The sequence below is a fragment of the Aspergillus udagawae genome (genome assembly GCF_001078395.1).
Source record: "Aspergillus udagawae IFM 46973 DNA, scaffold_1, whole genome shotgun sequence".
Lineage (NCBI taxonomy): Eukaryota > Fungi > Ascomycota > Eurotiomycetes > Eurotiales > Aspergillaceae > Aspergillus > Aspergillus udagawae.
Window position 1 is genome coordinate 2,861,075 of NW_025091264.1, and position 12,495 is coordinate 2,873,569.

At 49.6% G+C, this 12,495-nt stretch overlaps 4 protein-coding genes across 4 annotated transcripts; 3 read left to right on the forward strand and 1 right to left on the reverse strand.

Annotated features, from left to right (window-relative positions):
- Positions 1–689: 689 nt before the first annotated feature.
- Aud_000914 (uncharacterized protein) lies at positions 690–1,918 on the reverse strand (the record flags this gene model as incomplete). The annotated part of the gene is made up of 2 exons (XM_043286418.1): positions 690–1,792; positions 1,858–1,918. The coding sequence occupies 2 exons, from the start codon at positions 1,916–1,918 to the stop codon at positions 690–692; spliced, it is 1,164 nt and encodes a 387-aa protein (XP_043142353.1).
- Positions 1,919–3,187: 1,269 nt separating this feature from the next.
- Positions 3,188–3,569, forward strand: Aud_000915 (ATP synthase subunit epsilon family protein; the record flags this gene model as incomplete). The annotated part of the gene is made up of 3 exons (XM_043286419.1): positions 3,188–3,219; positions 3,291–3,405; positions 3,498–3,569. The coding sequence occupies 3 exons, from the start codon at positions 3,188–3,190 to the stop codon at positions 3,567–3,569; spliced, it is 219 nt and encodes a 72-aa protein (XP_043142354.1).
- A 449-nt stretch (positions 3,570–4,018) lies between these two features.
- Aud_000916 (N-alpha-acetyltransferase 35, NatC auxiliary subunit) lies at positions 4,019–6,783 on the forward strand (the record flags this gene model as incomplete). The annotated part of the gene is made up of 7 exons (XM_043286420.1): positions 4,019–4,085; positions 4,187–4,254; positions 4,334–4,474; positions 4,542–4,778; positions 4,831–5,289; positions 5,348–5,605; positions 5,842–6,783. The coding sequence occupies 7 exons, from the start codon at positions 4,019–4,021 to the stop codon at positions 6,781–6,783; spliced, it is 2,172 nt and encodes a 723-aa protein (XP_043142355.1).
- Positions 6,784–7,885: 1,102 nt separating this feature from the next.
- Positions 7,886–10,302, forward strand: Aud_000917 (uncharacterized protein; the record flags this gene model as incomplete). The annotated part of the gene is made up of 5 exons (XM_043286421.1): positions 7,886–8,637; positions 8,718–8,959; positions 9,012–9,146; positions 9,206–9,296; positions 9,357–10,302. The coding sequence occupies 5 exons, from the start codon at positions 7,886–7,888 to the stop codon at positions 10,300–10,302; spliced, it is 2,166 nt and encodes a 721-aa protein (XP_043142356.1).
- Positions 10,303–12,495: the final 2,193 nt, after the last annotated feature.

Here is a 12,495-nt window from a genome sequence, read left to right on the forward strand (position 1 = left end):
GGTAACAGTATCTTAGCATTGTTCGCATACGTAGAGCTGGATGGGCCTACACATGTGTATTTGTAAAGCAAAAGATGCAGGTAGGATCAATGACTGTCACTGAACAGTCAGATCTACTTCTATCCAGTCCGCGGTGCAGACGAAATTCCCACCAACGGATGTCATATAGTCTCTCTTCTCTGTATGATTACGAACGTGTATAAATATTTGTCTTCCTCTGAGGGTATAGCAAGACTTTATCGTATTTGGAGAAATCGAGGTCATATTTGGGTAAGGCTAGAAGATATCCAATCTCCCTGTTCCATACTGTAAAACGGTTGAAAATTTGAAGACCGAGAGCTGATGGACGCAATTGCAGCAAATCGAAAAGCTAAAGCACCGCAAAGCAACGAAAATACGCAAGAAGAAAGAACAGCTTCTAGTCGTGTATGATGCAGAATAAGCAGATGTTCACAAAGTCATTCCAAAGAGCCAAGATCATGAAAAGCCAGAAAAATTCCTGAACCATGATTCCCGGCTTTGCCCAATAAATATGCATCCTCAACGAGGCTGGCAATGCGAAAAGCTCCGTTGGTAAGAGAAAAGATTCCGTGAAATGCTAAATCATAGCGAGGCCACGTAAGTATTGAGCTTGAGTATCCAAAGTCTTTGAAAGTTGACAGTGAGCCATATGATTCTGTCAGGAAGAATCAGAAAAAGGGGTCCATCGCCCCCGGACCTGCAAAGTTGGCCCCATTATTGTCTTTATGCTCATCATTGGCATGTATGTACTGGAAAAGGTCGTCAAAATACATGCTTTGCTCCCCTGGAGCAATGCCCATTTGCTCACTCTGATGGGGATTCAGATCATTTAAGGTGTTCGGAACAAAGCTGAGCTGCTCGTTCTGTGAACTGGGATAAAAGTTCTGATAAGGATTCATATGCAGACCCTGGCTAGACGCAAAATCCAGAATATTGGAGTTTGGATTTGGGATGGACGATATGCCCATGTTTGAGTGACCTGCAGACAAATAATTCCCACCCACGCTGTGAGTATCTGCCGCACCCATCGCATTTGATTTGTCTGTGCCATGAAGATCCTGATACAATTGCTGGTCAAGTAGACTCTGATTGTGAGGATCGAAAGCGCTGACTGTAGTGTGTTCTGGACTCTCGACTTTGACAGGCTTTTCGCTTTCAGGCTGCGCTCCACGCCTGTATCTCAGAACAATCACCTTGCTCCGCTTTCGCAGACGAGAGGGAGAACGATTTCGAGACACCCTGTGATTAGGATACTCAAGAAACTGGGCACCAGATACCACTAAGTCTTCAGAGCCGATCGGACTGCCATCAGCGTCCTGGTCACTTGCGGACTGGGCCTGAACTTGGTGGTCTTTTTTGCTTTGGACTCTCGACCTTTTGCTGTGTGCAGCGTCTCTCTCAGCCTTCGAGTGGCGTCTAACCACGTACTCTTCGTCAGACGAAATATCAGTATCTTGTGCAAGATCGGATGGATCTGCCGCGCTGTCGGATTCCCGTGCGTTGCGTATACTGCGCCGAGCTCCTCCTTTAGAGTATGTTGCAGACGCGTTCGAGGATTTGTTCGGAGCCCCCATGCCGCCCCGTCGAAGTGCCGGAGGGACGGGTCTACCAGCATCAACCCGGCGACTGCGGAGTTTAGATAAGTGCTGGACTATTGCTCCTTCTGTGACGTTGTGGCCCATCGTGGACGCAACATCTGCCCAGGGAATCTTCACATTTTTTGTGTTACAGACAGACTGTATTGTCAGGAGGAGTAGCTCGTCTAAGTCAGCTATCAAACGAGTCAGCTCGGTTTCCAATGATCGAAGATGCCTCCGAGAGCAAGGGAATTCTTACAGTCCCAACGCACCAGAGTCCGCTTCTTAGGCCTATTCAACTCCTTCTTCAGCGTGCCCATGTTTATATGCGTGCCTGTGCCTTTCGGTGAGCTTTGATATCTGCTGATGTTATAGGAAGAGTCAAGAGCAAGAGGGACGCTTTGAAACAGGGAGCGCTGTACAGCGGCACTGGCAAAAAGTGAGAGAAAGCTGAGAATATGGCATGACTCAAAACATTACCTGGAGGCCGAATGCAGCAGAGACTGAAAAGATTTTAGGATGCTGATATACGTACTGTCTTGGCTTGCGATCTTTCCTCAATTCAGCATTTCCTAAGCCTCCTGGAGTTGCAAAGTAGGTATCTCCAACGACCTTCCCAAGTCGGAAGAGGAAGATGATTCTCGTGAGAGGAGATGAGGGACAGAGGTGAGTGAACAATGAAGGGTGAAAACAAGGGCAGACCATAGCTGCTTGTTCTTGGGTGTATTATGATGCGTACTAGTATGTCTAATACGGTCAACTGCTGCGTTTCGTGCACGGAAGAAGCTTCAATCTCCTGCATCTCGGCGTATCATGCGTAAAGGAAGCTTGTATTCTTTGTTCAGTTAGGTGAATATGATATATGAATGCATATGGAAGATCTCTTCTTGGTTAAGAGCAGTACGTCAAGTGCAGTTCTATATGGCACATTTTTGGGCGGACCGGCCATGGAATATATATAGGCTGGGCACGCTTGCTTCGGAGTTTGGTTCAAGAATGGAGAAACAGGCAGGTCCTCTTAAATCTGATTATATTCTAGCAGGCCTGAAGGAAACTTTCAGTTCAATGTTAAGGGTCGCCTAGTATTGTAGCTGGCTTGTCGATATAACTTCTCATTGATACTTTGTAGAGTCCAAGAACTAGGGCCACAAGCAACGAGAAGCAGCGTGTTATATTGTTCGGTTGTATGTCGAGTAAAAAAAGAGCCTCTTCCTTCAATGCCCTATTCCTCTCATATTATGCTTGCAGGTTTGAGGCATCATGAATCTGTCGAGTTTGGGTTATCAGTAGTGGCTCAAATCCATATCTGGCCAGCTGATCACTGTCCTGAAATCTTCAGACTCATGGAACCACAAATAGCAGCAACAGAATTAGCACTTATTCAAAGCCAGACATTTTGAATTCAACTGTTGTCAGTGTATCAACCTTTTGGTCGTCAGACGGCTGAAAAGATGCTGCTCGATCACGTGAATCACATGACCTGAAGTTCCCGATCCTCCGAACTCTACGCTCGTTTCAAGCGTCACATACCCGACGACTTCTAATTCTCCATTCGAAACACAATCCCTCCAACATCATCCGTCTTCAAAATGGCAGCTGCGTGGAAAGCCGCTGGTTTGACGTATGTACAACCAATCCTACCGACGATGCCGTTTAACAATGCGCGACCGATCCGGTACTGACTTTTTGTAGCTACAACCGCTACCTGGCCGTCGCTGCCCGCGCCGTCCGCAGATCTCTCAAGGACGGCCCTCGTCTCGCTGCGGAGCGCCGTGGACAGTCGGAACTGCGTTTTTCCAAGTGGGAGGTTCGTATATAATCATTGTTGTGCTGGGTTGTGGTGGTGATGGGTACAATGACTGGTTGGATTTGGCTAACGGATTTCTCGCTTGAATACAGAACGGCAAGCAGGGCGAAGTCAAGACCATCGCCGAAACCAACCAGCAGGCTGCTCAGGCCGAGTCGAAGTAGACTATTCCTCCGAAAACGATCTTCGTTGCGATGATATAGAGAGCGAATTGGGCTATCAAAGGCCCAGGGGAAGCTTTACCCGCGGGGAGGAACAATCACTGTAGCAATATTGGCCTGTTTGTTGAATTCAATAGAAGGAATACTTTCTTCCTGCCATTTATAGGTGTTGAAATGTAGAGTCTACCTGGGTGTAGTGTAAAGAGTTCTGTAAACAGACGTCCGCACTCCGCCCACATCAAGTCTCTGCGGTCTTTACGTCCTTGTGGGTTTCATTTCCGCGAGTCGCATACGTACTGTCCGCCAACTCCCCGCTCCCTCCGCCGTCTTGTCCCTCATTTGAGCCATCGCCCTCAAAGTCAATTTTTTATAGATGTTCAACCTCGTAGCGGGCTGCAGATGGTCGTGGATGAATATTAATGCTGCCAAGTAACGAAGTCCGCGTCCCGACGATGCGAGTCGTTTCGCAGTCGGTGGTCCCACGCGACATCACAGATGTATTTACACAAGCTGCTTCGAGTAAGAAGCCTGTTTTCGTTCACTGTCTTCCTTACACATTGTTATTTGACCAGCTGTCTGCTGCATTGAAAAGATATACTGACCGTTCATCTTTTTGCTAGAGCTGCGAACAGGAGAGCTCGTCAAAGATGAGTACTTCACACTGTTCGAGGCAGTCGGCGCCTTGGAGGTCGGTTGCAATTCTTTTAACCCGCTGATACACGATCGTGAAACTTTGTCATCGACTGACCGGTCTTGACTCCCGGCAGATAATGGATTCAAAGATGGACAGCGGGTACCTCGGGCCTGGAGAGAATCACGCGCAAGCCTTGGAGGACGACTACAACATCATGCGGGAGCTGGCTCCGGAAGAAGTAGTGGGAATCATGGACGAGTTGCTTTGCCATGAGGTGAGTGGCTCCCCCTCGCAAAGATAGCGGTCATCAGTGTTTGACTGAACGGGTTGTACCATGGCAGATGGCATGGCATATGGGACATCCACTATCGCAGACCCTTTTCACGTCCTTGTACCTCGATAAACTGTTATGGCCGATACCCAAAACCTTCGAAGATGCTCGGTTTGCGCGTGAAAAGTTGGGTAACAGGAAGAAAAACTCCGAACTGTTACATATTGTACTCCGCGCTTACTGCCTTGCGCTGGTTAAGTGCTGTGACTTTGTCCATTCGCGAGTTTCAGCGGAGTTCTACTACGAAGTTGGTTCTTGAAGTTTACCAGGCTTACCAGACATTTTCTGATTCTCTGCAGGAAGAGGACTTTGTCACTCAGCTGTACAGTCGCAGCTTACTGTCACCGTTCGATGTGAAACACTTTCGAGACCTCCTCGATGAGGCGGTCTCCTGGACTGAAGCAGCAGCCGATGCTCTCGATCAAGACTTGCGTGATGCAATCACATCTCGGTTGATCTTTCGACGCGAGTTCCTCCTCGCATTGGGCCATGACATTGACATCTTACAGAACAAGTCAACCGGCTACTTTTCGTCTTGCTTATCCCAGTTGTCTTCCCTTACCAAATCAGTCACTCTCGGAAAGCCTGTACCCGATGCCTTCAGTGTCAAGATTCAGCGGAGATTGGCCAGCACGGTGCCCCCTCGGCCAATGGTGAAGATTAGTTTCGAGGATGCGCTGGCGCATCTACGACGGTTGTGTCGAGATGCAATTGACCTACAGGAACTCGTTGAGTATGGGGGCCCGTACAATTTGAAGGTATTCTAAGCCTTTCCACATGAAGGATGAATCTGAATATATCTTTTAACGAATTAAGGTCGCCGCTTGGACATTGCTTTCTCGAAAACCTCAACCATCCGTTTATATCCGTTCACTTACCCAAACTTTCATCCTGAGCAACATGACTGTCCTTGGAAAAGTCTCGCTCAAAGGACTTCTGTACGACGAATTGTCCGAATTTGTCCTCTCTTCGAGCGTGCTTCTTGATGCCAACATTGACGATACTGAGGTGCCCTCGGACCCTCGGTTTCAGATTGCCCAGCGGATGGACGCTTTTGTGAAACGTTTTGCTCAGGTGAGGCTCGTGTCCACCCTTATTTAGACTCAGCCGCTTCTTTCGCGTAGACGGCATTTTCTGACCTTCATATAGCCCTTCGTAGACACTTTTCGAAGTGCGTGCCTGAACCGATGTCGCATTCGTCGGACACTCTGCCATACAATTATCGATTGGGATAATCTTCAGATGGAGGTATGCAACCCGAGTTGACACTGAATGATGCTCAGTCCAGACCAATACTGACCTTTGTCCAGGCCGAAGAACTCGATGAGCAACTTCGTACTCTCAGTGAAGAATCTCCTCTTACACTCTCGAACGGCGACGCCACTTACTCTTACCCCCTCAGCAGCTGGGCATACCACCAGAAGCTGAGCCAATTCCGTCTTATCATTCAGCTGGGTTTCGAACTCTCAATCTACGCACCCGAAGAACTTGCTGGGATGTACTGGTATCTTTCTCACATTTGCTCCACGCACCTTGCTCACATCGACCGAATACGCACATTTACGGTTGCGGCCGCCAAACGAAACCTGGCTGCTATGGCTGCAATGAAGTGCAACTCAGCCGAACGGCAGTCCGGTTTTCACAGGACCCTTCGACTCCTTGAGAGACTCACCACACATATCGTTGCTATCGATGCCTTTGCGATATCCCTGCATGCTCTGTATGTACTCCTCGCTCGGCACAATCTCCTGCCGACAGCCTCTGCTCCGGGAGCGTACTCCAGCGAGCGGCTGCGCTACGAAATTCGAATGAAGCCTTTCATCCCTATCAGCCTGCCGGAACTTGTGCCGTACGAAGAGTATCGCCGGGAAGCGATTCTGGAAGGGGACAGCGATGGAGTTGTCTTAGAACGTGCCTCAAAGGCGATTTCAGAAGCCCGCAAGGCCTGGGAAGCCACACTCGCCAATGGTACTTTCATTAAGAACTCACAGGGCGAAACGTACCATGCGCCGGCCATCGAAGAAGACTGGAAATGCGAGGTTAAGGACACGATGCGGGCCTGCATCGGCGCAAGCATCGCTATCGAAGCGGTGAAGAAGGCGCTCGCCGACTCTGGAGGAACCAGCTCCCCCGCCGACGGTCACCGCGTCAGTCTACGAGTAGAGATCCCGGAGGTTGGGTCAAAGGCACGCTGGCATGACTGGTGGGCTGTGCCGCAGGTCACACCGGTCAAACCAGGCAATAAAACATGATATGGGTCAATCCGGACGCAATTCGCTCTTCTTTTCCTTTCAGTGAAGGGTGGATGCTCTATTCTATCAATTTAAAAAGCATTCTAGATGATGAATTGAGGATGTTTCATGATTTAATGTATATAGAACCATATTTGTTATGATGAATGTTAATGTCATAGACAAATGCTGCATTACGTTTCAATATGAATCAAAAGTTCAAAAGGAAAATCCGGTGCCCAGTAGATAACCTTAGCTATTATTGTGCTTTGGACCGCGAAAGAGTGGAAGTGCTGATAGTTGACCAGGGATTGGCTAGGCCAATCCATAACCCGAAATCCCACTTCGGCTTAACATCAGTCAAGGAAAACACTTCCATGATCGGGAATAACCTTCCATCTCTGATGACCCTGAATTAGTGATAATTTGAAATAGCCTGAAAGTTCAACACCACGCGAGATTGACATCAAGATCGACACTGCACCATCGCACGAAGCCTCATCTTCCAGAGTTCCAAGTGTATGGTCACCTACTCTTGGCTCCACTGCCCGGTTGGGACAGCCCCAAGGATTCGATCTATCCAGACAAGAGCAAGATCGCCTGGGCCTCGGAGCGGCGTGATCGACCTCTTCTCTTCTTCTTCGATCTGGAACTCTTTCATCATCAAGTCCCGACAGGTACCATACTATAATCCTATCTACGTACCTGACCTATGAAAGTGTCGTTTCGTATCCTGCAGAATAGATATAGGTGTTCATCGAGACGAACCTCATCGGCCTTTCAGCTCAACTCCGTTGCCGCGGTCGCAAGCTACCTAACCATCTACGCGGGCTCTTTGGTGTAGCCAATTGCACACTTGTGCATCGCTATCAGTTTCGGCTTCCGGTTTTATCGCTTTGATTTCTACTTCTTGTCGCAAAACCAAAATCCGATCAATCACGAGGATTCCTAATATTAATTTAAAATAGTCCTATGCAAACTCCGCGTGGTCTATCTTGTCGCACAGACAATCTTCCGCTTCTCCTCTCCTCTTTTCCTCCCTCGCGTCCATCCTTCTCCCATCTCTCCAAAGCGGGGCGGTAGGGACGAGAGTCTGGACAGATCACACTCCGGAAAGCACACGATGCCTACATATCCTATCCGGCGCCGGCCCCGCGAGTGCAAGACCTGTCTACCCTGTCGTGCGAGTAAGGTCCGTTGCGATCGCAATGTACCATGCGGCAATTGCGTCAAGCGCAACTTCAACTGCTCCTATGGCCGCCCCCCTCCCAAGGACCCATATCCGCTAACTACACCGACTCCCACGACGACTCTGCCTAAAACCCCATACTTCTCCTCTCTACCGTCGTACACTCCGACTTACCAAACTACAAATACCTCGAGCCGCGATGCTTCGTTTGGACCTGGGACAGGCACTGATTCCACTCCCGACCAGGACCCATTGTCGGATACTGTGATGATCACACAGGGAGAATGGGATGAGATTAACGCCAAGATGCGCGCAATGGAACAGATAATGGGCAGTTTGCACTCATTGTTCGATACACACGCGCGGAGGAAACCCGGCAACGCCGTCACGGACGTATCCCCTGAAAAAGAAGGGTCCCCGAGGTCCGAAGGCATCTATGAGCCAGACGTGCTGCGAACAGGCTCCGTCCATATAGGGTCGAGATCAGCACTCGTGGATATTTTGAACAAGTCGAAGGTTTCCGAGGAAACTGCGCAGGCGCTGCCTAAGGATGACCTTCTCGCGGAGCTGGCGATGGGAAACGAGTCGGCCGCATACCCTTTCGTTGACCTATGGTCGTCGGATCCGTATACATTTAACATCGCCGGCGTTTGTGGAGTATTACCCGATGATGACCAATGTCGACGGTATGCAAATTGGTTTCGATGGTCGGTTGATTCGCCTTGCTAATCGAAGTTTTTCTCTGCAGATTCATGGGTTTTTATAGAGACATCGCAGCTGTACTGTATCCGGTGCTTCCAGACGTCGCCAGATTAGAACAAAATATGGATCGACTTTTGCGAGGCCGCAAGGCAGCCGGAGGTGTTTACCGGCCAGATACCAATGGCTTGGTCAAGCCATTCGGAATGAACCTGGCCTTCCTGAGTCTGCTCTTCGCCGTGCTTGCATCCGGGTGTCAACTGTCCGACTTGCCAGGTAAAGAGCGGGAGTTGACCTCCTGGGTCTATGGTGCGTATTTTTTCCATCATCGAGTGACCTTCCATGGCTGATCGTCTTCCAGTTTCCTGCGCATATCAGTGTTTGCGAATGTTGAACTATGTGTCGCAACCGACGCTTGAAGTGATCCAAGTTCTGTTGATCATAAGTCACGTCTTGTCCTATAATATGAACGCGGGCGCGTCATACACGTTGCTAGGTGAGCGATCTTCTTGCTTGGCAGCTTCCATGACTCTGAACTCACCGACATGCTCGCAGGGATGACGGAGCGCATGTGTATGGTCCTCGGTCTTCATGTCGAATCATCGGGCTTTGCGCGAGATGTTCAAGCGGCTCGCAGGAGGGTGTGGTAAGTGCCATCCCAGTTACTTTTAGCCACGAGTGGCACCATTCTCACGATGCTCAACAGGTGGGCAATGGCTTTTCAGAACAGTCATTTCTCCTTGGCATACGATCGACCATCAATCACGATGGTTAGTCAGCCGGAAATTCCCTATGATCCCAAATCGATGCCCGGTCATCGATCGTATTTTGAGTCACTTTGCCGGCTAGTTTCGGTCGTTCTGGAAGTGTTGCGGATGCGAATGTATCCACATCATTCTCAACTGCGATATCACGAGATTAGAGAGTATAAGCAGCGCTTCGGACGAATCATCGCCGAAGGTGTCCCGCATTTGCGCTCTCCTGACCATTGCGTCACTTTGGCGGATCATATCGAGCGAGCAGAGTTACGTCTGCACTCGTCGTACTTTCTCTCCGTTCTCTGTCGCGTTTCGTTAGACCCGGATGCGCATCTGGACGATGAGCGGCGGGCGATAATCCGCGATGATTGCCTGACGAATCTGATGAACACGATCGATGCATTTGTCGAGCTGCATTCGTTCAACCCGCACTGTTCCCGGACTTGGATCAGCCTGCAGCGCACAATCGCATCTGCCTTTCTGCTGGTTGCACATCTCGAGGAACGTTATCGAGCTCGAACGTATGACCTCATTCGGAGGCTTGAACTTGTCCTGGCGGATCATGTGTACGCCGGAGGACAGGAAAATCAGAACAGCCAGACGGAGTCTGCGAAACACCTTGCGTCGTCGCTCCGTGCCCTCCAGCAGATCAGCGCTGCATTGCGTGCTAAGGAACCTGAGAGATTGGGATCGGGCTCCGAGACCACGAACACGGTTTCCAGCATCGCCACCCCAATGCTGATCCCTGCGTCCTCACCATCGATCGCTCTCAGCACCACAGCAGCTCAGTTCTCCGAATACGTTCCTGCGCCGCAGGGGAAGAACATGCGTACCATACTCGACAGCGTGTCCGACGTGATGTTATTCCCCAGTATGGGCATGGCAAATTTATGACACGAGATAGATATTTTTTTTCGTACATTTAGCCCCGCATTTGACACATATGCCGATCTTTTGAGATTATGCGTGGTAGGCGAATCCCATCAATCCCGCATACACCCGTTTAGATGGTCGAGAAGCATTTTCGAGGCTGTTTTGAGCGTATGATCTCACCATGCTTCTGGCACTTTTCTTACAAATGTCGCATTGTCTCGCTTCCCAAGCAAACTTATCCGAGAGTACCTTACACGAGGGGTGGGAGTTCCCCCGAGTGCACATGGTAGGAGTGAGCGAATGAGTGATCAACTCATCGTAGTCAGTTGGGTAAGAGCCGTATTTGTAGTAGTCGACGAGGGGCTAGCATCCCTCATGCACTGCAACCATGCGCCCCTGGATTGTCTATCCTCGGAGATCGCCATGAGAACTGCCTGGTGACTGGACGCGGATGGGGTTTGTGCTTAAAAGCCGACCGAGGTATTCCCGCTTCGGCCGACAACGAGTCTGTTGATTGTCTGACATTGACTGTGCAGACACGTTCAGGTAGGTATCCGAACTTACTTGGTAGTAGGTAAAAGGAGCCGAGCCCGAATTCCTGATGGTCCATTCCTTCTCGCTTTGACGTTGTGATTCATCTTCTCCCATTCAAGTCAAAGGAACTGTCCAACAGCTCTACCTACATTATCCCTTTCCAGACTAGATCCTTCTCCATATTCGTTGAAACTTGACATCTACTTACTTCGGTTACACTGAGATGATACGGAGTAGATCCACTCCATCCGTCCTAGCCGCATATAGTAATACCCACAACCGATATATGATTTATGACCGTAGACAAGGGGAGGTTAGCTAGAATGGCTACTTCTGACTATCTAGGGTCGCATCTCATGATGAGCATATCGTAAGGGAGCAACTTGCCAAACTTCATTTCATTCCGAAGCCACTCTGCAGCAATCCAGCAAATTATCAAACAGAACTAACCAACAGTTTCCTCCGAGCGGAGTTCCCGGTCCAGCCGAGAATAGATTACAGGGGCCTCTACAGCTAGATAGTCTCCCTTGGGTAGAGCCCAGACCCCAAGGGACAGACACCAGAAGGCTACAAGACTGTTGGAAGAGGTAAGTTATTTACATGCCATATCATTATTGACTCCGACCGTGGCTTTTGATTGTTTGACTAACTTCAGTGGGTCTCAGCATGCGGAGTTTATCATTAGAATTGTCCACTGTCCAGTACAGAGTACTAGTAGTGACCAGTGACATCCATTGCTCGATCGTCAAAAGCCCGATTTGATTTTGATCGGACTTCGTCTTTTCTTAGCTGCTGTTGTTACGGATACATCCGTGATTTTCGGCTCCGACGCAGGACGCCGGTGGGAACTAGGACTGTCAATCTGACACAAATTGGACATGGATGTTGCATAATATGACTTCTACTCGGGATTTGGCTCACCTTCTAACTCTACATTCTAGAGTCCTACACAGCATAGATTGAATCTGGGATTGAACAGCGTGGGGTGAATATGAGATCGAGCTCTCGGATCCGAGATACGAATGTCAAGCTGGAAAACGTATCTGGCCTCCCCACACACCGCATGTGGGAGTTGGTGTGTGCCTTGGCGGGATTCCCTGGTCGGGATAACTGATCAGGTCATCTTTGCATTTGGATCAACCCAACCCTTGTTCTGAACCATCACAGTGGGTCGCGTCTGCTTCTAATAAGATAGCGGATCGTGCCATTAAGCGCCGGATCGCGATCCCGCATTCAACCGTATGCAGCAATTATTCGCGGCCATTCACCAAAGTGGGATCAACTGGCTCAGGTGGTGAGCGAGATATTGACTGCAGCCCATGGAGTCAACAGAAGATTTTATGGAGTTTCTGAGTTATGTTGCGACATGGAGCCGCGAAAGCCCATACGCAATGTCAGCGAGGAAAAGCCGCGAGCTTCACAGCTAACAGCATGTCCTGGCAGATCTCCCCGTTATCCGAAAGTGGGGGGTCAAGGTACAGCTCCTCGTTGACTACCGAGCTCATGCGTTCGTCAATAGCCCGACGCCTTGCGGCTAGTTGTCTTGGTCAAGGTGCTATCTGGGGTGGTCCGATGAGCCCAATATAGTTGGATGAATCGTGCGCCTGCCGGCTGTACTGCTGTTCTTGCGATTCTCTAGCCTCGAATTCCGAATATATATCCATCGTCCGATATTGTGCC